This window comes from Simochromis diagramma, unplaced genomic scaffold (genome assembly GCF_900408965.1).
Source record: "Simochromis diagramma unplaced genomic scaffold, fSimDia1.1 OVJJ01000205.1, whole genome shotgun sequence".
Classification (NCBI taxonomy): domain Eukaryota; kingdom Metazoa; phylum Chordata; class Actinopteri; order Cichliformes; family Cichlidae; genus Simochromis; species Simochromis diagramma.
In genome coordinates, this window is record NW_024386782.1 from 7,670,736 (window position 1) to 7,698,216 (window position 27,481).

General features: G+C 41.2%; 1 protein-coding gene across 2 annotated transcripts in view; it reads right to left on the minus strand.

Moving 5' to 3' along the window:
• Positions 1-27,481, minus strand: part of agap3 (ArfGAP with GTPase domain, ankyrin repeat and PH domain 3) — a 121,998-nt gene that overhangs the window by 78,664 nt on the left and 15,853 nt on the right. Inside the window, exon 2 of one of the 2 annotated variants that reach the window (XM_040020240.1) lies at positions 2-26,891. The exons of the other annotated variant lie outside the window; for it this stretch is intronic. Coding sequence (XP_039876174.1) covers positions 2-125 — 124 coding nt within the window. The 5' untranslated portion in view covers positions 126-26,891. The remainder of the gene's footprint in view (position 1; positions 26,892-27,481) is intronic. 2 annotated transcript variants of the gene reach the window in all.

The following is a 27,481-nucleotide window of genomic DNA, read 5'->3' on the forward strand; positions in this document are numbered from 1 at the left end:
CCTGTGTCTAGGAAGCAGGGGTTTGAAAGGATGTGGGTCTCATCGTCGAGTAAACGGTCCTTTTCACTCCACTGGATCTCGTGCCGGTCTCGAGTTTGCTTGCGACTCCCGAAGCACATCAACATATTCTAGCTATAACCTCAGAGGCACTTTTCCGTGATATAACCAAAAAGAAACAAAGATATTTAGGTGCCTGAATCCACGTTCAGATTATTGATCATCTTTGATTCATTGCGCCACTCCTGGGTTTTTATCTTCCTTTGCTTCTTTCAGACATTTCTGTTGACATCTGCAGCTCAGTTAGTCCCCAGTTTTTTTCTGTCCAGCATAGAAACCAAAAAAAACCTATTTTGTCATTTCTGGCACGCACTCCATGCCAGCCTGATATTGTGGTAACAAGCAGAAGCCGGAGCGGCTAATGGACAGTCCGAGGAGGCGGCCCAGAAAGGCCATGTGGTATCGCTCCCTTTGAGTCCTTTCCTTAATGCAGGTGTTGGTTAGCAGGGTCCTACATAGGAAGTCCTGATAGGATTAAAGTTAATCCACTATCCTGTTGTCTTTGTTGTGGTCCGGTCCAAAGGAAACCTGTGCTGCGGTAAATCCTGGCATTTCAAAGTGCTGACCAGGTAACAGAGCCTCTCTTGTGTTTAACCCTGTCCTGCAGCTAAATATTTCTCCGTCTTGAAACTGTATCTTGATGGAAGGTGGAGGGGAAACCTTTTCTGAAAAACTGGATTGGCATGTTCTGAGGTTTCAGAATTACCCTCTGCGTCTGTATCTCCCTGTGTGTATGTGTACACATCTGCCTGATTGTAAGCGGAGGTCATACTGTGTGTGTTGGCCGTTTATCTCATTTCTGTGCGTCACCTTGTCAAACACAGGCGTAGCTGTTTTGCCAACACCCCGACCTGAGTTTCTCTTTCAATTTTTCTTAGGCTACATTCCTTAGTCGTTCAGCAACAGAAAGGTACGCTCTGTACTTTTGCAAGACAATTTTCTCGCCATGCGATTATTATCTCACCTATAAGCTACGTTTGGAATCTTTCTTTGTCAGGTTAACATCCCAAAAAACCCCTTTGGTACTTTTCAAGCATCCCATAAGACGACATTATATTTTAAATGTGTCACAAATACAGCGTGCACATCATCTCTACAGTACTTTCATTTTTGTTATTATGGCGGCATCAGAATTTAATTCAAAGCAGGCATCATTATAAAATTTGACTGGACAATCTCGTCAAATCCCTAATTAGACGACTGCCTGTTGGGGTTTTCGCCTTCACTTTCTAATCGAATTCAATCAAGGCTTTTGCCAGTCAGCAGTATTTCTCTTCATATTAGATCATTTGACACAATATACCAGATTTCCAGTGGGGGGCAGTCACGTCGCTAAGGAATTGCATCCTAATTATAACATTATATCAGTTACATTAAAATAACAAAGTATTTCATAATGCAAAGAAAACTTTCAAAACTAAGAAGCTTCACTCAGACTGGTCTCTGTGGCCCTGTAAGCCCGGGGTAACTAAGAAGCTGAATTGGGAAGGCTTTTTTTTTTTTTTACAGCAACATCACTTATCTGGAAGATTCAAGCAGTTTTGGGGCTCGTGATGATGTCTGGATAACCATTAGCTGGAAACACACACAGACTCACACACACATAACGGAAATGTCTCAACAGCAGACATAGTAGACAGTCAGAACTAGTGTGTTTATATAAGACGCAGACACTATGTGCGACAAACACTGGTGCTGTCTAGCAGGTTGCATGATGCATTCAAGCCACATGAGTAAAGCTTACTAACTCCTCGTCAGTATTAGAACATGAGTCAGTGTGAGGAAGACGGCCGCGCACATATGTAAACTCCTTGGCGGAGACGGTTTGCTTCCTCCGGCAAACAGGGTGACAGGAAGAGAGACTGAAGGCGGCCTCCCGACTTATTATAATTAGCACTCGGCAGGTAGGAGGCTGTAGCCCAACTCTTCTCGAATATGGTTTTTGCTGACCTCATTCACACATCAGCACAGCTCAAGCCTCAGGCATCCGGTATTCTCCAGCATTACGTATGAGGGGAGAAAGGAGAAAAAAAACAAAACTCCAGTGTTGTTTGCTTTCTAAAAAACACAAATACATTTATTCAGAACTTTTCAAACTGAGCTCTGTGTGACAAATTGGTGGCAAAGTTTGCCACAGTGACTAACAAGCTTTAATGAGAACAGAAATGTTCATGACTTTTCATAGGTGTTGATGTCACGCTTTAAATATAGCCTCGTGTGAACATGTGAATGTAATATATTGCTCAGGAAGCGCAGCATGGAGAAACAGGAGAAAATTACTCAGAGCTATCAGAAATACCCCTTGATTGAAGAGATGTTTGCCCTCACTGGAGAGAGTCAGGTACTGTGATTATCATCATCATCATCATCATCATCACAGACGAAACACAGGAGCTCGGAATTGCTAATTGACCTCATGCAAGACTGCCTGAGGCTCTAATAACAAAGGAATCCTGGTGGCATCTTCTGGATTTCCAAAAAATGCAAGAAAAAGTGCTGTGCTCTTTTGATAGAGAAAAGGGAGAAGGTTGAGGTGTAGTTTGGGTTAATACAAAAAACAATTCTCAGAGCACTCGTCAGAATAACGCCATCACCGGACACTTTATTAGGTACACCTCACAAATAGGGAGGACTTCTGTTTTGCCTTCAGAACTGCTTTAATTCTTCGTGGCATAAATCCTGGAAACACTCGTCAGACATTCTGATCATATCAACATGATAGCTTCCCACAGTTGCTTCAGATTTGTCAGTTGTACATCCCTAAGATGCTCCATTGGCTTGAGATCTGATGTCTGTGGAGGCCATTTGAGTACATCGAACTCATCGTTATGTTTAAGAAACTTGTTTGAGATGATTCGAGTTTTGTGACACTGCGTGTTATCCTGACCAGAAGCAGCCATGAGAAAATGGGTAGACTGTGGTCATAAAGGGATGGACATGATCAGCAACAATACTCAGGTAGACTGTGGTGGTGAAAAGATGCTCATTTGGTACTAAGGGGCCAAAAGTGCACCAGGAGAATATCCCCACACCATTACACCACCAGCCTGAACCATCGATACAAAGCAGGATGGATCCATGCTTTCATGCTATTTAATTCTGACCCCACCATCTGAATGACACAATGAGATCCATCAGGCCAAACAACTAATTTGTAATCTGTCATTTTCCAATTTTGGTGAGCCCATGTAAACTGCTGCCTCGGTTTCCTATTCTTTGCTGACAGAAGTGGAACCCGTGTGGCTTCCTTCAAGATCTTAGTGATAACTGTATTCAAATCAGCTTAGCTGAAGCTTTAGCATTTAAACATAACATGCTGCCAGTTGACCTGGTTCAGAAAAAAGAAAAAAAAGACTGAACATGGCAAGACTGGTTGGAACAGTTTCCAAGCGACCACTTATTTTAAAAAATATAAGGCTGAACAAGGATTTATTAAAACATGGGAAACTTAAGGTTGATAACACCAATTTTAATCTTTAATAAAATTGGATGATTGCATTTTAAACTATGTAGCTCCTTAAGCGTATACACAGGGCAGACAACGCATGTAAACCTGAACTGAACTCTGTGCCTGTAAGGTGAATCTTCTGTAATATTACAGAAGCAGAAACCAGAAATGCAGTACATAGTGACTGAAGTCAATTGTCTTTAAATTCCCTGGCTGACTCTCAAGTAAACCAACCCATTAATTGTCTGCGTTTAAAATCTGGGCTTTACCTCAGTGATCATGAAAACAAGATTTTAGCTGGCAAGAATGTGTCAGTAAAAACAAGCAATTTTGTTGGTTTTAACCTGGAGCTTTAGGTGGAGATGAGAAATGAGAACAGGTTCCAAATTGCCCAATCCTTCAAAATTATGTCCTTCCAAGCTTATCAGCTCCGTTAATCATCACTGGCATGATTTCCAGACAGTTGCATATTGCAAAATAATGATGCCAAACTCATAGCAGTCAGTTTTCACACAGCTGCACGTCTTTCTTTCTGCTGTTTCCACGCTGTATTTAGATCTAGAGATAATAACAGTTGTGCTAACACTAAAAAAACCCTCTGTAGACCCAATTTTGCTCTACACAGACCAGGAGTCAGTAGGGCAACTGGGGGAGAAAATGGGAACTATATCAGTAACATCTCACATATATAACCTTTACTGGCTATGCAAAACTCACTACTATATGAGATTTACAGAGCAATCAAATAATCTGGAAAGCAATCAGGAGATAATACAGCCTTGAGATCACAGGAATCAGTATCCAGGGAAGGTATGGGGGGATTTATTCAAGCATGAGTGAAAATGAAAACCAGTAATCATAGTGTAACTGTTATTTTTAAGATTGCTTCGGTGCATGCTCTCACATTCTTTTAATACAACAGATCTTTTTAATACAGAAGTATTTCCTGACTGATTATGCCACTCTTGCACAAGGACAAGTAAGCGAAACCGAAAAATTAAATGAAAAAAATCTGTCCCTCGAATTAATTATTGCCTTTAGAGTCTGTAGAATGGGGGAATTATTCTGGAGTGTGAATATTCAGGTCTCTGTGTGGCACATTCAGCACTCGGTGGCTTCCCTCAAAAACCACAAATAAGATCTGCAAATCCTCAACAAACATCTGCAGAACATCTAATAAAACCTACACAGAAACACAGGTGAATACTGCATACAGCTGAGGACTAAAACAACGTGTTCCTCCCCTAAAAAAATATTGTGCAACAGTATTTATTCCCAAGCGAGAATCAGCCACGGACACAATGTAAACAAACAGTTTGAGAGGGATATAAGCCGATCTGTGCACGTAAAAACACATAAACCTCCGGGCACAAGACAAAAAAACATATATATATATATATATGCAAACAAGCGCTTCGCCCAGGTGATTACACAGTGCTGCTAATTACACAATGACCTGCCAATTTTGAAAAAGACATAAATTTACCAGACCACTTTCACCCCACCACTCCTCTTTTCCCCACATCGATGCTGAATTAATATCTGCAAATGAATTAAGTCAGAAGAATCACACACAGAAGGGGCTACAGACAGCGAGGAAAGTTTATGATAATTATGCTTGCAGTAGTGGTATTGAGCGTGGGTGGAGAGCTTTTTAAAATTCAGCTGCACTAGCGACGAGCATACGTCACCATTGCTCCACTGCAGAGAAAATGATAGGTTCGAGGACGTCTGTGGGAGGCTGTGAAAAAATTCCAGACGCTTCTGTCTCTAAAATTCAGGTTTTGAGAGCGAGCGCTTGTGCGTTTGTATAGCGTGTGTGTGAGAGAACGACGGAGACAGAGAATGCAACAAGATTGAATGGGGGAGAGAGGGACAGTGACAAGAGTGTGTATTAGTTGCGTAACCTAAGCTGTATAAGCCCTAATTAAAATGTTTGACATCCAAGCTGCTCACTGCTAATTTTCTTGTTCCCTTTGACAGAAAATAAAACAGTACCAGGGATCAGTGTTTGTTTGCTGTGTGTTTATGTTTTGTATCTGCAAGTCTACTGTATGTGCATGGGGGCATGAATAGGCGGGAGACTTGACTTTTTGAGTTTCGTGTCATGTAATCATCACAGCCGCCCCTGCCAGCTAACATACTACTGGCCATGTGATGCCACAGGGAGTAATTCACTGTGCAGAAAAGATGAGGTTTGCACACTTGGCAGCAGAGAATGAAACAAGTGCGTGCAGGAAAGGTCAGCCTGGAATTCACTAACTGGGCATGAGCAGGGAAACACGGAGGCAACATACTGGTTTGCAGAAGATGACAAAATGACCACTAAGAGGACGTAGGAGGAAGCTGTAGAGAGATGCACATTTTTTGTTGTTTTTTGTTGTTTTGTTTTGTTTTTTTTTACAGGCAGATCTGTGTGGGCTGGTGGCTCCCAGTCCTCCTCCTCTCCACATTAGTTTGCAAACCCCCGCTTACTTCTGGTATCATCTTTTCATACTTGCCTTCGAACTCGCTTTTATCTAATAGCTTTGATGTGCTATTGCACATATTGTGTAATCTTTATTGAAATGTGCAAGCAGCAGCAATATAAGCATTATTTGGAGTGTTATTACATAAAGGCGATCCTCAATGATCTTTTTCGCGAAGCTGATAAGAGATATGCTCGCTTTTAGTGAATTAATCCACTCAAAATAGCGAGCCGCGATGGCTAGGATGTGCAATAATTCGCTGACATCTGTGTGAGCTAAACTGTTGCTTAATAAAAAAGAGGTCAGAGGTAGGGCACGGTTTGTGAGAAGCAATTTAAACAGAAAGAAATCCTTTTAATCAAGCTGTGTGGTCTTTTTTTTTTAAACTTGGAGTTGGACTATATTTGGATCATCACTGGATCATCTTTTCCCTCAGTTTTTTTTTCTTTTTCTACTAGCAGCAAAATGTAATTTGTCATGCACCATCTGGCTTTCAGCTTCATTCTTGTATCTCACTGGCATCCTGTTGCAGCAACCCTGCAGTTGGAAAAATAAATGGAGCAGCCAATCGCAGCTGTCATCTTGCTAAAGCACAGCAAAGCAACTCGAAACTATTAGGAGACTTTTACTTTAGTTCCGATTGCAATATAACCGTTTTCTTTATCTTTCCATCTTCACAAGCTAGTAATTGTGCAAAATACGTAAGTGGGCCATATTTCTTTCTGCTGCGTTACCACAGAATCTACAGTATATTGTCTGATTCTGTCGAGTCTTTTCACTCCTTTTCAAGGTTTTTCTTCCTGTGCTGTTCCAAAAAGAGGGCCAAGAATAGCGACACATTCGGGCACAAGCTCCCATGTAATTTCCCACGCCTTTTGTCTCCGTTCCTGTGCCGCCCATGCATGCTGAAACAATAAGCTGGGAGCTTCGTTATGAAGCTGACAACAGCGCCTTTAAAAAACATAATTAATTTAAAAAAAAAACCCAACAACAACCAAGAAGTCAGGAGGGATACAGTCATACCTACAAGTGACCCGTCCTCATGCACGCCTGTGGAGCAGCTAATAGGGGCATTTATTTGTTTTGAATTGAGTTCATGAACCCCAGGTTTGCAAAATAAAAGCTGCATGTGAATAGACTCGGTGCTGCTGGCTTACAGCATACAGTTACACAATTTGTTTTCAACAGATAACGGCTCCAGAATTCTGACGCACCATCGATTTCTGCATTCAGTGTGGGATTAATTGTTGTTATGTTCGCCTAACTAGCATATCTGTGACTGATGAGAATCTCATATCTTCAGCCTGTGGAAAAGCCATGGGAGACAAACTTCTACAGGTGACTGAAAATTAATTCCCACTCCAGCGGCTCTAGTTTAATGGCACTCAGTCGAGTGAACGCCATTGTAACATGCTTACTAACATCCATCAAAGGCAGATTGTGGGTTTTCCAGAAAACATTCACTTACAATATCTAGATATAAAAAAAACCCACCAAACTGACAGATAACGACTCCCATTCTGCAACTTCCACAGGCCCGGCGTCTCTCCAAGGCATCAAAAGTGGCACTTTAGCATGAAATTGAATAACCTGAAAGTCATTTACAGTAAACGTTTTGAACCTCTATCAGAAATGACAGACATTCAGTATTCCGGAGGAGAACGCGTCCTCACCCAGACAGCCAGACACAGAGGCTTAGTTCCAGCTCAGCTGCTATCTACAGGGGCTGAATGACAAAGAAGTTGAGGACACCAGTGAAAACATCTGTATCGTACTTGGTGAAGTTTCGTGACAGCTCTATTAGTGCAAGTCAATATGGAGCTGTGCATCTCCTTGTGACATTTTTAGGTCCCCTTAACATAATGGCATATCATCCTGTCCCCAAGAGGTACACTGAAGGAGGAAACACTTCGCTTTGCTATTTGCTTCTGTCCAGCATGGTGTGGGCACAAGCAGCAGGCCGAAATGAATCACAAAACCTGACCTGATTAGACTTGACATGGAGACACTGAGTAATGGTGCCCAAACAGTGTTTCCTGCAATTTGGCTCTCCAAAAAACTGAGGCCTGCTGGAGGGCTTTTGTTACAATGTAAGCCAAATCTGAAAATGGCAGGAGAGTAATGGACTAGCTAGGACACGCACAACGGCTTTGCTTAATCACGGAAACAACGGTAATATGTCGCACACACATAAGCTCAGCACTTTCCCCCCCGTTTGTCAACTTCTGACGATTCTCATGACCGCAGAGAGCTCGATGCGAAGCTTCTGTGTCTCCATCTGATATTTTACCGCAGCGCCTTTGTCGGGTATTGACACAGACGAGGTGGAACAAAAACACGTAAAAGCTCGAACGAGAGACCTTTTAAAAATCACCGTCAAATCAGCAAAACAGAAAGTGCACAGAAGCAGCACTGATCCGTTTTTTTGTTACTTTGATTTTTTTTTTTTTTTTGATTTTCTTTTTAAGAGGGGCAAAAGGCTTGTGAGATATCATGTGAACAGACCTGCGGGCAAAATATAAAATGTACTTGGAATTTATATTAACTGATCACACTTCTTCGGGCTTACATCCAAACCACAGATTGGATTCTTTAAAATGCTGACAAGTGGTCTTTATTAGACATGGGGGACTTCTCTCTTCTGGATGTGTCACAATCTAGTCAGTTTAATGGAGGAACATACTGTAGCTGCTGTACCAAAGAGATTAATTTAATAACTTCTGCACTTCTGTGGAGAGTGTCCAGGCAGACAGCTGCCACAGAAGTACAGTTGAGACCTTGAAACATCCATGGGGATGATGCAGTCATCATCTCTCGTCAACCTCGTGTTCTTCGCCGAGCCAGACTGCTACTGACGTTCGGCGTAGCCTGCCCTAATATCAGTAACTGAGCCATTTGCTGAAAATTTTAGCGCCCTTTCACCTGTAACAAATTATTAAAAGCCAAGAAAATTGCATCTAAATTGCAATAAATGGCCATTTAATGAGCAAGAGTGAACAATGTTGCACTTGAGATGCCGATCTTCCCCGTTTTAAACATTTCATTTTCCAGAGTCCTCTTGAATCCATTTAACAGAAAGCACCTTGTATGCAGAGCATGTACAGTGTGCATTATTATTCAACACTATGGCCTCATTGAGATTTGAAGTGTCATAACCTCCTACACCTCCAATCCATGCTAACTTTTCAGCAATTGATTTTTTTTTCCTTGCCACTAAGGTTTAATGTGTTTCGATATGATAAACACACTGCCACACATACACACTCCACACACACTCCACATCTTCCTTTGTGTACTCCAAAGTGAAATAAGCAGGCTAATGAGCTGTGAATTTTAGGTTTAGGCTACAGGAACACAATCCTCAGCAGCAGAAATGACACAAGAATGTGATCTCCTTCTGGTTCTTCTCCTCCTCCTCCTCCTCCTCTCTCCTTCTGCATCTCTTCATCCTTAACTCAGTCCTATCCGCCCACAATCCTCCATCCCCCTCTTGTGCTTGCTGAACACTGCATCAGCAGAGTCCCTAGCAGAAGGGAGACCTGTTCTTTAACTGGACCATTACAAATACCTGCTACCTCAAACCCTCCAAGATGCATCAGCCTCATCCGCACTTCTGGGAAGATGCAGCTCTTTAATGCGATTCTCTGTTATGCAATCCTGCGTGATAAATAACTGCAGACACTCTGAGATTAATGAAATTCAGGGGAAGCCCCCCCACACCACCCCACACACACACAGCCTGATCTCCAGTACTAGCAGAAGATGACGGCTCTGCTATTTTTACTCAGGCATCTCCATAGGTAGTTTCTGAGGTCACATGGCGGCCCACCCCTAGGAGAAGCACACTGCTGCAGTGCACTATTTCTGGGCTCCCAGCAGGAAGAATCAGGTATGAGAGAAACCTGCTGAAAGGTGCCATAGCACACCACTGTTTCAGGGCCGATGATGGAAAGCTACCACATGGTGCAAAAAGATAACAGAGATCCCAAGCCTCATTCCCTTCCTGTCTTACCTCTGCAGCAACAAAGGCAGTTTAAACAGTTGGGAGTCAAGGTCAGTGCTTGGGGATCAAAAGGTAAAGGCGCGTGAAGCCTGCTGTCGCTTTTCTCTGATAGGCCCTTTTGTCTGTACTGAGTCTGAACCGACTGCCTGGTCACTGCTGCTGCATGCCAATGAGATGAGCACAGCCGCAGTGTCAGGTTTTGCGCCTCTTCAGAGTGACAGCTGCAGGATGGCTGGCATATCGCTCGCTTTTGCCTCATCTACAGTTTTGTTGTAAAGACACAGGGCTGGTAACGTTCAGAGAGCTGGTGAAGCTGGTCAGGAATAACAATAGAAAAGGAGAGAAGGCAGCGAACTACTGAGTAGATGTGTATTGTGACAGATATCGAAAACAGTGTGGTTTACTGTTAAATGCTAACCATTACTTCAGTCATATGCTATGCTTTTTTGGGGGGGTTGTCACTGACTTCCTGTCCCTTTGGCTTGTGGCCACTTAAAAAGAAGCTATGGCTAATTGCAAAACCTTGTGACCAGTTGCTGTGCAGCAGTTGTGACCAGCTCAACAACTGTTTGTCCCCATGCTGCCAATCACATCTGAGCCTAAAATTGTGGCCTAAAATTAAGTTAATAACTTAATTTTAGGCCACAATTCTTGTATAAGATATATGCTTGTACAAGTTTTCGAATAGAAAGCTTTGATTGTTTGAGTCAGTAACAGATTCTGTGACCCACTGTGGATAAATTGAGTGCAAAAAGTCTGTTTCTTTGTTTCTTTCAGGCAAATTCCCGTCGAAGACATAAGCAAACTAAAAAGCATGCAGTCTTGGAATTTAGGACATTTGAGGAAATGATGCAACAGGAAAGAAAACTCAAAATTAAATGAGCTCCACTGAAATTATTATAAGCTACAACACAAAAAACTGGGTTTCCCAAGGAGCGTGTAACAAACAAGTCCACATCCTTTGATGTTCTTCCTTTGTGTTGGTATGTAGTCAGGCACGCTGACACAGACTACCTAATGGAAAGAGCGCCATCAAACAGATGATTAAAGCACCTGAAAGCCAATAAAACTGCTGACGCTCTAATAGAAAACAAGCTGAAAGTGTGCGTTTTCATATCAGTTGTGGCAAGTGAATGAGAAGAACGATGGTTTCCATTAACTGATGTGCATTTCATTGATGATCGGTAGGAACCACGCGGCCCTCAGCGTATTTCATCATTATCCAACCTCCCAGTGAACATCTACATGCATGCATGCAGGTGACATCACTGCTTTCATCTTGCACTGCCATCGGGTGATTATCTCCGCGCTGCTGCTGTCAAAATGAATGATTATTTTAGTGATGGTCATTTTTATGTGCTACGCCAAGGCACGGGGTGATCAGAGAGATTTAAAATTGATTTTATTGTTATGCATAAATTCAAGAAGTGATGATCTTGTGGGTTCAAAGCGGCCGATATGAGTTTTCTCATGAATCACCCTGACACAGTCCGCTGCAGTCGCAAATTAAATTCCATCTATTTAAAAAATTATCTTGGTGTCCGGCGTGGAAATTATAAAAAACAAAGATACACAGTGCAATTAACGTAAATGAAAATCAGAATGGTGCGTATATGTGTGTGTGTTTGTGTGTGTGTGTGTGAGGGAATCAGCAGCACAGAAAATATTTACATGAACCAAGAAACTGTATATGGCGTCGATCTCTATGGCGCTCGAATGGCAAATCATCATCATCCTGTGTAAACTGTCTAAGGAGGTAAATACATGTTTGCACATGAAATACTTGACAGATAAGCAGCTGCTCTCGGGATTCAGTCTCATTTGTGCTGGCTTTCACTTTCTCTGTGCTAAGTAGACTTTGCTTTCAAAGCACACACTGAAAAAGTCATGACACACGCACATTCGGCATGAAACAAACACCATAGAGAATGCATTACTTGCACAGAGGCCGTACTTGCCGGCATCCTGTGGGGCACTGACCGCAAATAAACTCTCTTGACTATTCCGAAGTCTATTCTATTAATAAAAATATGTGGGAGAAGCGCTGCTAATTATCCTATTTACATATAAACAGCTGCTCAGTGCACTGTAATCCTATCGGTGTGTCCATATCTCCTAATGGTCCGGCAATGACTCATGCTAGAACACATCTACGGCTTATCCATCTATGAAAGTATTCATGAACCTCACTTTACTTGCATGTCAGGCGCCTTTATACATGTTAGGACTCGGATACTCTGACTTATTTTATGCCTTATCATCAGAGGAGACGGTCACATGATTCAGAGCTGCTGTGAAGACCATCAGCGGTGCAATGCCGTGAATGCTGTGAAGATGTAATGATGTTTTAATTGATTTCTTTACTCTGTCTGTGCCTATATGCCTTCTGACTTCTCAATGAGCATCTCAGCCATCAAAATGCAGGGCGGCTTGAGGCAAAGTCAGCACAGTCATTTAAAGCATCTGTCATAAATGCTGAATTACCAGAGAAAATGGCTGAAAAACTTCCGGATCCGGAAAATTCCAGATTCCAGAATATTAAAAGGTTGGAAAAGGATGTTCCCATTCATTCAACCAACCAAACCTACATGGTAAAAAAAAGGCAATTTAGCCAGACGAGTGATAAAGGGAATTATTGTAACAGACTCTTCTTTTTTTTTTCTTTTTTTTTTTGAGGAGGGTACTCCATCGGCTGCTAGATCCAGAGATAATAACCCGAACACAATAATGCCTTTGCACTGCCTCTGGAGAAGGGACAGCTGCAGAGTAAATAAATGGCTAATCTGACTTTAGCCAACGACTGAGCGCAGCCTTGACACAATAAACGAAAGAGATTGATGTCAATCCCAGCATAAGCTCTGCCCACGTAGTGCGGGGCACAACACAACAGACACCCTCATTTTCTGCAAACCCCCCACTCCAGTGCTGGAGGGTAATACTGCTTGTTGCAGTGATTCTGCTGCAGTCTGGCTTCACTTTGTCCTTTATTTCTCTGTGAGATGAAATGTGAAAAGAGAGCTTTCACACCAAAGGTCAAAACCTGCCTCAGTTGTTGTGTATGTGGTGACAGAGCCTCGCCACAGGGGGCCACTGTTGCTGTATAAAAACCAAATACACTAGACAGACTATAATAAAAATATATATATATTTAAAGGCCCTTTTAACCCAGAGTGACAGGAGATACAGAAAGAAACAAAGATGAGCTCTGACACACATGGCATCATTTTTACTGCATGTGTGTATTAGGGTAAACCCATCTGAATCTACCTAAAAGAAATTCCAGATTCCTGTGCAGCTACTATATTACACATGCATGGGTGAGATATGTTAAATGTGTCCACACAAGAGTGAAATCTGCCAGGTCGCGCTGACTGTGGACAATCCACCACCAGTGTGCACTGAGAGGTTGGAAGACGGATATTACATAAGGAGCTCATCAGTGGGGTAGTGGCCCACGCACAAAGCATCCTCAGTGGAATCTCTCACTGTTGATCAGCCTCTCACTCAAAGTAAGAACAAAATGGCTGAGGTGACAGCCTGAGGGGGGAAAAACAGTGCAGAGGCTAGAAATTCATGTGAATAATTAGCTCCTAAAAAGAGGCTACTTAATGCAAATGACCTGGGCGGCTGTATGATTGAGGAGAAATGGCTGCTGACATCCCCATAAGCTAAACGTATTTATACAGACGAGATGCTATCAGGAGGGAATACTAATTAGGCTCTTACTGCAAACAAAAACAACACTTATGCACTGGAATAACAAATATACCCGTGAAAATAGCTGTTTATTTCATGCTAAACCATTACCTGTCTTATAGCTAAGGGTATCATTTTGCAACACAACTGTAAATAAACACCAGAGTGGGGGTCAGTGGAGTCCTCGCTGCGGTTAGAGCGCACAGTAATGTGCAAACCACAAGACCTCTGACCTTTAATAGGGAGCTTTGAATTTCTATTCAGTGGTTTTTGCTGGAAACACTGCTGCATGCCTAGGTTGTCAACACTGAAAGTGGTGAGACTACTGCAAGGCAATTCAAGGCTGATTATTCTCCAGTGTGAGGATTTGTTGTTTTCATTGTCTCACTTTACAGTAAACCAGAGCTGCAAATATTAGCTGATTACATAGCTTTTCAAACAATAGAAGACTCATTAGCTTTGCCAAATGTGTGTAATGTGTTGCCTGTGCTGCAAGTAGGTGATGATCTGATGCTTTTGTATGTCATCTCTGAAGAAGTTTTAGATCACAGGACTTCATTGGAGATCAATAGGTTTCAATATTGCCAGGATAATCTTGACACTAGTTTGGAATATGGACCAGTAATCAAAAAATAAATAAGCATTTCTTATTCTGTTTTCTAGCTCAAGCTCATGACTAAAAAGTCTGATGTTAAGAGGCGCAGTACGTGACTTTTTAAAGCTGCATCCAGAGAACGCGGCAATCAAAAAAAATCAAGGAGAGGGAGTCCCCATGACTGTGCCATTTTCACAAACAGCTGTTGTGGGATACAAAGGCAAAGGTGTGGACTCCCAGCATGCCGCGCTGCCGTGACCCTCCTCATTTCGCTGCAGATGGACGCGGGTAGACACCACTGTCAGATGATGAGCTCTGCTTTAAGCCCCCGTGCTGCATGTGCTGTGTGCCAATCGGCTGCCTCCGCTCTCGCCGGCCCACAAACCCCTATTGACTCCACGCCCACTTGCCCATCCATCGCACAGGCAACCAGTTGCCTAGGCAACCTCAAAGCCCTCGTGCCTGTTTAAGTGTCAAGACAAATTCTGTTTTACATTTTACTTGCACAACACTTCATTTTTCATTCATCCGTTCATTCATGATTTTATTTCCACATCTGCCTGTCGCTTTTTGTAAGCAAAACCTGGTGCTCAGACTTTACCCCACAGCATCCTGATAAAAGTGAAGAGAATTTTTGAAACAGCCAATTAGATGCTGACTTATATCAGTCATGAGATGATAAGAACTAAAAAAAAAAAAAGTGGCAGCCTTTAGTCTTTACAAAGTAGGCCATGAGCAGCGAAAAAAAATGATTAAGATCATCTTCAAATAGCTCAGATGGATGAGTATAATCTGAATTCCAATTACTATGTGCTTGTTTCCATCAAAGCAATTATTATATGTGCAAAAATGAAGCTGGAGTGAAACACAGCCAAAGTCATGATCAAAATCAATTATCAAACAAAAACAACTAAGCAGGCAGATATTGGCATAATTGCAGTTACATAACAGGAGTCTGATTATTTATTCTTTTTCTTTTGAAAGAGGGCGTCTTATTGAGCTCTTAAGTATTGGAAATAAAACCACTCAAACCAAGAGTTTGCTGTAGACTATACACTCTAACAACTTGCTGTAAAAAATAAAATAAAGGAATTATGGGCATTACCATTCCCAGTTAACACAGTTCAATTCTTTCAGCTCCTAAATCATGTGGGAAAAATCACATTGCATCATATTTGAATGACTTAAGTCACACACAGAAGCAGAATGTCCTGGTTTAAATGTGACCCTGACATTCAGCACAATCTGTGCAAGTTTGTAATTAGTACTTCTTGTCAACTGTTGATGGACAGATGATGGAGATGATGAGCTAAAAATATAAAGTAGTATCACAATGGTTCAGTTCCAATCTTAATGCTGCATTTAAACTGTGACTGTTCTGGATGTGTGACGTGATTTCTAAGAAGTTACCAAGAAAGAGTCCAATTAATCATGTCAGGCTCAGGTGTACAAATGTTCACATGTTGAATGCAGGAGCACTCCCATAAGGTTACGTGTTAAAGAACAAGGGAGCCAAAAGCTCATTGTCGTGACAATACCGGCCTTAATTTTTAACATGAACTAAAAATATCTAGATATCATTGCTACAGCAATGCCACACATTTAACTCCCCTTCCAACAACAAGACAACAAGACAAGCCCGGGCATGTCTGAGAGCAAGAGCTGTGTCACACTGCCATTACAATTTAATACCTAAAATGGGAGCTACTAAATATAATGCCGTGTCATTACTGTTGCACTATAATGCTGCTGCTGCACGTGCTAACATCTTGTTTCAATAGATTCACACTTCAAATTATGTGATGCATCATCAATGACAGAAACTGACTGGAAAAAAAGGATGGAAAATACTCTTAATTTACTGGCACTTTTAAATGCTGGTGCAAGCATCAATAAAATGCACATTTTCCTGAACTATCTTGATATAATATTTAGGCTACAACACCCACAAGTTCAGGGTACTCGGACAAAGCCGAGGCACCGTGTTTGCATAGTTCCAGATTACTTTAGTACATCAATAAAAATAAACAGTTTTTTTGTTATTGTTATTTTTTCACATTACAGCAAAAACAGTAAATAACAGTATGAAACCAAGATAATAGCACAGTACTGTATTGGAATAAGATAGGTGCACAGTAAAATAACAGTTTAACACCAGAAAATCTAACTGCCAGTGTTTTACCATAATGCAATGGGGAATTACAGTATAATGCTTTCCATAAACTTGTACACATGATAAATGAGATTCTCTGGCTAGCTATTTACATTTAAATGACCTTCTAATGTCTAAAATCTAAGAACATTAAAAGCGTATTAGGTTAAATTTCAATTCACATTTAATCCACTCTGCTGCGATTTCTGCACAGTCACCCATCAACTAGCTCCCCACTGCAGCCTTTGCTCCACACCCAGTTTGACTGCTGTGCAGCCATCCAACTAATCAACACCATTTCCCCTCTCTCTATCAGAAACTAAAGTGTGTCAAGAAATTGGAAAAACGTCTTTCTGCTGTTTGACTTTGGGTGAGACCAAAAGAACAAAAGAGCAGGCAGAAAAGATACAAAATCACAAGCAACATTCAGCTCAGCCCAGCTGCAATTGCATTCATCAATGCCATCGCACTGTCAAGAGGGGCGTGACACAAATAGAAAAACTCACTATGAGGCACATGCACAGACAACCACACACAAAACCCCAACTACACACACACACACACACACACACTGCTGGAGGCTGATGCTGTGCTCATCAGTGTCACTGTTGCTGAGCCCCTCGCTGAACAATTCACAGCAGGAGCGCAGACGATGGAAGAAAAAGGATGCTTACATAAAGGCGAACATAGAAACAAAGGCTTTATGGGATGCAAACATCCCCTGGCATGAACAAACAAAATATACAGCATGACAGAGAAAATCACGAACACACTCAAACTAGAAATTGGCCCACAAACACAGCATCGATTAAAAAAAACAAACTTCACATTCAAATTTTTTAAAATAAAATAAAATAGAATGGAAAGTCTCGCAATCCACCTTTTTCCCTAAACGTGGACATACTACAAAACAAAAACCACAAAATGGCGCTGCAACTATCGGCTCAACAATTGCACATCCACTGCCCTAAAGACAAACAAGCACCATTATCAAGACTGTCTCAGTGTTTCCATGGGTGCTGGATTTCTTTATTCCTCATTTCAAGTCTACATTCAACAGAGCACTGCTGTCATGCTCTGTACAGCCGCCCACGTTCAACCTTGCAGAGTGCGAGAGAGAGAGAGATAGAGAGGGAGGGAGAGTAGGAGGGAGTACAGGAGAAAACCTTGCTTTCACAGTAAGACACCAACAATACATTATGGGAGGACAAACCATATTGCTCCATGCTGTTTTTCTTACAAACGACTACACGAACAAACAATACGCTCGCATATTATACACATCGAAGGCGGCGTGCCAGGCCTTGATTACTATCGCCCTGTTTGAGCGGCTGACTAGAGCCAGAAGGGAAATACGCAAACTCTAAATGTGTTCACCAATAGGTTATGTTTATGTTTTGTTTTTGGGGGGTTTTATGTATATACAGCGGGGAACACATTTGTCCTTCCTGAACTTCAGCAATTTTCTGGTTAATTAAATTAAAGGAAAAAGGAAACTCATTTTGTTTGAAATCCACTTCAACAGACTCAGGTACTGTTTATCCCTCAGGTCAGAACAACATTGATTTTCACGGGGGGAAAAGCGAACAACTCCAGCTTCCATGTTTTTCTAACGTATCAATGCTCAAGAAACGCTGCTTTTCTGTCTAGACAGAATTCAAACTCAGAATACTGCAGCAAGATTATGAAATCTGTTTGTGAAACGCGGCTTTCATAATTAAGAAGCAGCAACGGGGGAAACAAAGTGCGGTCGTGTTATGCAAGGCTATTTATTTTCCATATTAAAAATCGTAAAAGATCATAAACTAGACTGATGGTGCAAATGGGGACATGAACTGTAGCTGCTACTGATGATAACAGCAAGGTTACATTCTAGTTTAGAGGAGGAGCCATGCGCTGATTATCACCTTAATCAAAAACTAAAAGTGTGCCTCCACCATCGAGTCAGCTTGCACTTTACATCCATGCCTGTTCAGTCTTGACCTTTGACCTTTTTAGATATAAAATGTCATCAAATTGTCATTTTAGACTATTAGTGGATACATTCTGTAGATGTGAGGTCACAGTGAGCAAATCGGTTCATGATTGAGTCCAAGTAAATTAATTTACATTTGCCAACCAACCTAAAATGCATTTCTTTGGACTACGACAAGAAAACCAATTAGCATGACAGAACTCACAAAATATACAAACACTACATAAAAAGGCCCCACCCAGGTAGTGGATTAAAACCCAGTCCTAACCAATGCACGACCGTAGGAACTGCGGGTCAGATAGGAGCAAACAATGCTAAGCTACCATGCGCACAATTGTGACTGAACAACTTCAAGTTCAAATCCTGCGTAGACGCAGTGATACTGTAGTGCTGTGGATCTTTATTTGTCTCAGACAGTCGACCCCGGACAGTGAAGTGTGCCTTTAGGGATGGCTAAAGAGTGGTCTCGCACTCATGTTTAAAAGAAATTGTAACAAAAGACCTCAATACAAAATGACATTTAGAAAAAAAATCCCCCGATATGAAAACTATTTAAGCTTTTTTTTAGTGTTTAGGGTCTTTGCTGCCAGCAATCATAACTTCAGCATTTCCAAAATCAGTACAAACAGTACAAACCGCTTACATTAAAATCCTAGCAGTCTAAGTGAAATGGGAATCATGTTGGACTTGATCTGTATTATCATTTGAAGATCCCTCATGATTGTGACCCATATTACTGCAGGGGGAGGGAATCTATCAGAGGCAGTTCATCAGCGAGGATGAGCTCCTCTCGTGGCTCATAGTCAAGGCCGCTCATTTGTGAACACACACAAACATTGGCGCTGTACCCCTGCCTCAAACGACCTATTATAACTTCCTGTCCTCGTCTCGTCTCTCGGCAGACCACTGAGCTGTCAGGATATGAAAGGTGAAAGCAAAGCAGTGACCACCAGGTTATTAAAGCTAGTTTGACTGGTAGCGATGAAGGAGAGGAGGTGCAGAAAGAGGAGATAATCAGACATTTTGGCAGTGGCAGTCCACTGAGTGAACTAAAATTATTCCTCCATGCAGCCTCAATTCCATCTGGCTTACTAACCATGCTGACAGAGACAAAATGTTCCTTATTGTGGCCTGCTGTAAGCATAAAACCTGGGTAACCATGGAGAGGGGTTTACTTCACTCTGCATCTCTGCTCACATCACCAATTAGCCAACTTGCACCGATTCAAAAGACAAGGGTCAGAATTGATGATATCTGGTGGGCTCCCCATTTTTCAAAGCAAATAAAGCATTATTTATAGAACGTACAGCAAACACCAGAAACATCTGAACACATCCTCAGTGCATCTTTGCACTCATTATTTTTGCTAAAACTCTCATTATTTGGCAAAAGACAGCTTTCTACAGTTCAGTGATCTCCAGGCGAGTAGAGCTCAGGAAACGATAGGCACCTCTACCACAAATTTAACCTTGCAACTGTTTTGAACAAGACAGTCGCTAAAAAGGAGGGTTTGGGAAAAGCATAAAAGAGGCTTTGATTACAGATAGCTACAGTGATCTTGTGTGCAGCTTGATTTCAATACACCTTAAACTCATGCTTCTTTGCAGAGAATGACTAATCCACAATCAAGGGTTTTGCTCTTATGAGCATGTTTTGGGTGCCAGATGAGCTAGATGTTGTCTTGTTGAGATGCCGGGCAGCCTACGTCAGCACAATAGGCTGCTGTCCAATTCCACAGAGCAAGGACGCAGGACAGACAAGCGTGAACAGCAAAAAGGCCCTTTCCCTCTAGGATTTTCTTCTCAAGCCTGGCAGCGCTCCGAGCCCGTGAGTCTAATTCTGCCACCAGGCCAGTCCCTGGCATCCTCTCCAGATGGTGGTGAACAGGGGGGTGAACAGGGAGATTAGGAAGAGAGTGATGACTGGTTCCTGACTACACATCCGGCGGCTGAGTCCCATTCTCCTCCTTCTTCTATCACATGCCAGCCATGGCCATGGATACCGGATGCTCCCCGGTCTCTGTACTTCAGCGAGGTGTTAAACTGTTTATTATGAACATAACGTGATTCTGTGAGAGTGCTGGAAGGTCAAAGCAGTACAAGCTCTTTAGAGAGGCCACATATTTTTTTACATAAAAGTTTAACTACAATCATCATCTGATCAAACCTGATCTTTGACCTATGGACATTAAAGATCATCACTATTACTTTATCATTAAAAAATAATTTTCTAATATGAATTTTCCAAGTTGTGCCTGAAAGCATGTGTTGCGACATCTTTGACCTCCCATGTTAGATGTTCATGCTCCAGTCCAAGTAAACATTTGTGCCAAATCTGAAGAAATTCCCTTCCAACGTTCCTGAGATATCATGTTCACAATAATGGGATGGATGACAGGTGGAATCACTTAAAAATATAATGCCTACACTCACCACTCACTTAAAGTATATGAACAAAAGTACTGGGCCACATCCACCTTACACCTACAGGAGTCACTCAGTCATGAAAATCCAAGCCACGAAGCTCCCGGCCCACAGTTACTGTGCCGACGTTAATGCCAGAGGAAGTTTGGAGCTCAGCAGTTATTGAGTCAGCAGGATGTTGACTATACCATTAGGTGACCTCGCTCTGTAACTTTACATGGTCTGCCAGTTTGCTCAAATTTTGCCAAAATACCATATTCAGTTGTTGGAATAGCTAGGAGGGAAGAAATTCCATGCACTTACTTGTAGCAGTAGGTGGCATCTTATTACACTATGACACTCAAATTCAGTGAACTCTTTAGTATGGCAGACTGCACAGCTACACCTGTGGGAATAGCACTGAGGCCATTTGAATACAAAGATTAAGAGGTGTGGTCCAAAAATTTTTATCCACAAAGAGCATAAAGCTTGTGTTTCTGCAAAAAAGAAGATACCTAGTAGTAACCAGTTTGTTTTTTTGTTTTTTTATGATTCTTTAGGATTTTATTTTAAATCGGTCTTTTATGCACCTCTGTATTTTTATTCAATAGAGTCCATCAGAGTAGTTTTGTATGATTCACAGTTCAAAATAACCTTTACTTATTCCAAACTAGGCCTTGCGCTGTGTGCCTGACATGACCACATTAGAAATAATGTTAGTGTTGGTGAATTCATCACAAACCAGGTGTAGAAATAAACTGTTGGGATCTGAGTATTTACAGCAATCTGAAGCCTGAGCTTTGTTCTCATGTGGATTTCTTACACATACGCTGACCTCATTCATTTTAAATGAATGACCATGTTTATTATATATGAGCATCCACCTCTAAAACAGTATTTATTGGAAAGAAAAAAAGAGGAAGACGGTCATTTTAAAACAGAAGTGAAATCTAAAACTTAATTAAACTTACGGCTTTAATAGAGATAAATCTGTTCAAAAAGAGTGTGTGAGAAGAAGTAATGTAGGGTACAAGGTAGAATAAAAAACAGAGCAAAAAAACCCAGAAGACCCCAAGAGAGAACGAACATATCAGAGCAAATTTGGTACTGCAACTGAATTACCTGAATGAAAACGTTAAATTCAACTATGGGTGAAAAAAGTTGCATCAGCTTCTGTTTTTTCAGAGTTTTGGAAGACGTTCAAGAGATGCTCGTGCCAAAATCCTGCAACTTGGTGCTGAAACAGTAAGCAAAAAACAATCTCAGACTTCCTTCTTTGTTCAGGAAAGTTGATGAGACAGGAAAAGTGGCAATTCAGGCAAAAAAAAGTGTGCCTATAATTTACAGGCTTAAAGGACACTGCAGTGAAGAAGTGTGAAAGAGGTGGGGACATGACAAAGGATAAGAAAATTTTCACATGAATTGCTGTCATTAACCACACAAATACTGAAAGACTCTCAGAAAAAGAACAATGAAGTTATTTATTTATTTGTTATCTGTTATCTCCTCCAGATTGGATAAAGAGAGCGAGCAGAGGGGAAACGAAGCAGAAGAGATGAAGAGCACTCAGAGCAACTCAGACACAAAGTTGCTGCGTTGCTGTGACTGCGCTGTTTGATTTATGACTCTCCTCTTTAAGTGTGATGCTGCAGATCTTGCGTAACCCCCTTCAACTGGAGAAGCTGTGAACTACACCACAGGGTGTCATTGAATGATTCCTGTGCTGCCTGTACCCAGTGTCCAGTGCCTTGATTTGTACAGAAACACAACAGGAAATGCAAAAAATAAATAAAAATAAGGGGCCTAAGCCGCATGGATCACATAAAACCCGCCATTATCACCAGGTGCTGTTGTCCGGCTGCAGGTCTTCAAACCAATTACAACACAAACAGTATCCAATGTTACAAAAAGCACCAAAAAAAGCACCTAAAGGCATACTTAAAGTAATTTTCTCCCTTGATCTGGCTCAGTTGTAGTCTGATGTGTATTTAAGTAAATGGGGTAATTTTCACAAATAGTGTCTGAGGAGCTAAAACAGAATTATAAATGACATGTGATTATAGGCAGTGAGGTGTGGACATAAACAGGTTTCTTTCAATTTGGGATCAAAAGAGCAAAATGACGCTTAGTCATCCAGCAAGCCTGAAATAAATAATGAGGAATCAGATCTGTAACCATGCTCGTGATGACCCATTACGCTAATATTGATTTTTTTATAAATCATTATTTCTGAGGTGAGTGCTGCGTGTTGTGGGTTCGGACAAAAAGATGAGGCTAAGCCAATCAGTGGGCTTTGATCAATTCCACTTAGATTTGTCCTGAAAAAAAGTTTCTACTGAGTGAAGCCTTGCGTATCAGAGTCACTCACTGGACCACTTTTTTTCCCTTGCCTTTTTATTTATTTAGTCTAGTTCTCCTAAAATTTGCCACTGCAGCCAACACGCTTAAAAGCATGCAAGGTATACTTTGAAGGTGAACTGTCTCTCTTTATCCATGTCCTTGTTCCCTTTTCATTGAACAAGTTGGATAATGGAACAAGTGGATGCTTTGAAGCGTGGGACTGTATTGCTTATTTTCATTCAATGCGACAAAATCACAGGCAAAGCATTAACAGGGTTTAGGCAGCATTGGCTATTGAAGAACAACTCATACACATCAATATGCATTTACATTAGCACAAGAAGGACAATAGGAAGAGGAAATATGCTCTAAACGAGCATTTTTTTATTCTACAACATGAACAATAGAAGCAGATCATGCGTGGGGAAAATCATGAGTGTAGCTATAAGAATAATGGAAATGGAATGACATTTATATCACACTTTTTCTAGTCTTACTGACCACTCAAAGTGCTTTGGACTAGCCGTACATTTATAAAGTGCTTTATTCAATGCACTTTAAGCACTTTATATACCTCACATCCTCAGAGCATTTAAAATCACCAGTTAACCAAACAAACATATCTTCAGACTACGGAAGAAGCCAGAAGAACCCGGAGGAAAGGCACACAGGAATGGGAAGAGCATCCAAACTCCACACATAAAGGAAATATACAGTTGTGTGCAAAAGTCTTAAGTCACCTATAACTGCTTTGTTGATTCCCAAAGAGGTACTGGCTGAAAATATGGCAATTTCAACATGGTGTTCAATGTTTCCTTAAAAAGAGGAAACTGCACAACTGGAGGACAAAAGAAGAAGTGGCAGGCTTAAAACCTATCTGAAGCAGATGAGAAGAATCTGATATCCTTAAGAAATAGGGGGGGAAAGAATCCAGCAAAGATCTGACATAGGACCTCAGAGATCCTGGCCTTTTAACTTATCCATCTATTGTCCATTGAAGCCTCATCAAAAATGTTCAAGAAGCCATTCTTAGAGACAGGAAACGAAGAGGAAAGGCTGAGTTATGCCAAGATACACAAGAACTGGACTGAAACTCAGTGGCAACAGGTCATTTTTCAGCAAGTCAGTGATCTCAAACACACTGCCAATGCACTAAAAGCATAACTAGATAGAAAAACACACCATGGAACACCTTACCAGGCCTTACCAGAGCCCTGACCTCAACATTATTGAAGCAGTGTGGGATCATTTTTAAAAGAGAACAGAACAAAAGGCAGCCAACATCCAAAGAAGGGCTTCGAATGTCCTTCAGGATGTCTGGAGGACTAGTCCTGAAAACCACATAAAGAAAAAACAAGAGACAGTTCCCACTGTGTTGAAGAATAAAGGTCATATCTAGTGTTGACTTTTAAGCTCATTAGAATGAATTCCCTTATATCCTGTATTTCCTGTATGTATATCCATATGGTTCAATAAATCACTCCACCTATTTTTAATTTTCCAAGCAAAATATAAAGAAATGAGGAGGAGCTCAAGACTTTTGCACAGCACTGTATTAAAGACGTCACAAATTCTGACAGAAAATTCTTTTATTTTCCGTGAACACTGAACCATCAACTATCAGCTACAAGTACAGAAGGCTTTGCTGCCAAGTACCATTTACACACAGAGCTAAATCACTGAAAAACAAAGTTTACACTGGAACTGGTAATAGGTTTTCTGTTTTGTCTTTCACAAATGCAAATGCTGAATAACCTAATATTAGAAACACCAGTTACTGAACGAGGTGAGTGATAAAATCTGCTCTGACAGTTTAATTTGTTTTAGTTAGTTGTTTTTTTTTAAGGGAAATTACTCTGCAGGTCTCATAGATAAATACACATTTGATATTGTTACATATCAAAGCCCTACAAGTTAGGCTATTAGATTTTTATTGCACAGAAACCTTTAGATGTTGTTTATGTAGCCACCTAGTGCCAAAACCTTGCGGTCCATGTCGATATGTTTACAGCAAGTAGAGAAGTAAACAGAAACACCTAATCAATCTGCAACTGACAGCTGGAGCGTTCAGAAACCAAACCACAGACTCCAACTTCAGACACAATTTAAAATTGGGAATCAATGGAAGAGTAGGGAGTTGACTCCACTTATTTGCAAGTTTATGTTTAAAAATTTATGGAGAATTGGGGTCATCACAATAACTACAGATGATGAATTTTATGGTAGTTATAGATTAATTTGACTTGTAGCACAATAATATTTTTTTAACAACTGTTTTGTTTTTTTCCCTTTTTCCCACCAGATTTTCAATAGAAATCATCACAACACTGTTGCCATTTTTTTTTCAGCCACAGTAACTGCAACATGAACCTCTGATATCAGGGCAGCCACTGTAAGAACATTTAAAAAATATTCTCTTAAGCTCTTGAACTACTTCATAAACAGAATTCCTCCAATAAATCAAAGGCTATTGCTGCATGTTACACCACACACACCAAAGTTGTCCTTCAGGTCAGGACTGACTTACTACTGAACTCACAGGACACCAATTTCAGCTGCATCCTCACAGCAGCAGACACCAAAGCTGTATTCCCAACCAAGCCCTGTTATTGAGCTAATACTGAATGGCTTCACGTGCGTTATCATGCAGGTGACTGAAAAAGAAAATAGCTGTAGCACACTGTACTTAAGTCCCACTATATTATGTCCCACAGCTCTGTGGTGTTACACAGTGATGTGGGTTGGGGTGTTTTTTTCTTTCTTTTTACCTAAGACATAACAGCATCACTGTTAGAAACACGTTTTCTGCTGTCATTCCTGCCACTCCTGCCATCCCGGAGCTCTAACCACAATCACTCAAAGTACGGCGTCCAAACCGTATGGAAATTGTTCATGCAGCAAGATGAATGTCTTCCACTGCAGCAAGGCTAAAATGTACACAATAATTACATGGCTGGCTTAGCAGGACAAGTGGTGAAGGCGGATTGCACAAATTGCTATGTGCGACGAGTGGCAGGGAAGTAGGCCAGCTGAAAGGATGGCATCCCCATCTGGGATCGTCTCTGGAGGTTATCACTGTGAGAATCCCCCGTGCTCCAAAAGAATCTGAGATTCCCAAAACCCTTTTGTTCCAAAGACCTCTAAATAAATCACCACCACTGTCCTGCTTATGATCTAGCCTGGCCTATGTTCCTTACCTTTCATGGAGCATATGCTGGAAATAAAAACACTGGATTCAAATCTATTCAGCACAGAAACCCAAGGCTAAACCCCCTCTTCCCCTTTTTTACTCCTTCATCAGATTAGAACAAACAATCCACCTACGTAATATATTAGAAGGCTTATGGGTGGATAAACTAGCTCCAACTTCAGAAAAGGCTCTTATATAAAGTCAGAAAGTAAACCCTTTTAAGCATTTAAGCGCATGGAAAGCAAATGTTTTTATACTTCTCTGGCTCTTATTTAGAACTGTGACTGGCAGGGTACCCATTGACAATCACTATGACCAGTTGTCAGATGGCCACTAAGCACAGTTAATGATACAAAGGTACACTCAACAGCTGGTTCCATGACTACAGAGGGGAAGTCAGGGCTTTGTCTTCTTTGAGAGCCACAGATGGTGTCAGAAAGCCCAGTCTATGAATCTACGAATTCACCCAGGGGTTTTCAAAGTTAACCTTCTAAAAAATGATGGTGTCTAACAATATAGCCATTCCCGTCGTGTGTTGATATTAGTCAGTATTTGTGGGGCTTACCTGCAGAGTTAAATGTGTCCGAGTCCGTGGAGATGGGCCAAACGCATCAGGGGCATGAGGGAGAAGAAGCAAAGAAAATCAGTGAAAAGTCCAATAGATGTGAAGTTAAAAATAAATCACTCCAAACTTCAGTGGGTTACTCAATAAGGCAACATCTTCCATTATGAATCAATTATATCTATTGACTCTAGGTACACTCTAATGAGACAGCACATGACCCGTGAGCCTTCTTACTTATCTGCCCTATAAATACTGACTTCAAAACACGATTCATAAAGTATGAAATTTGTGGAAGGCTGAGAGTTACCTCATAAGACCTACCACCCATGCTATCAAATGCATGCATCGATTTGATAGCATGTATCTTGTGTACTGATCTAAAGTTTGCCAGTGTTCACATTAAACTCTCAACCTGCCACCCGATGAGTTCTCTTTCATTAAAGGAAATAATCTTCACTGATAGTTTAGTTTGCTGACAGTTTGCTGATACTTCCTTGCAAAACTTACGCAAGCTGTCTAATGGAGCTCAGCAACAGCATAGAATAATGTATCTGAAAATAATGAGTGAATAATTCATGAAGCAAGCATGG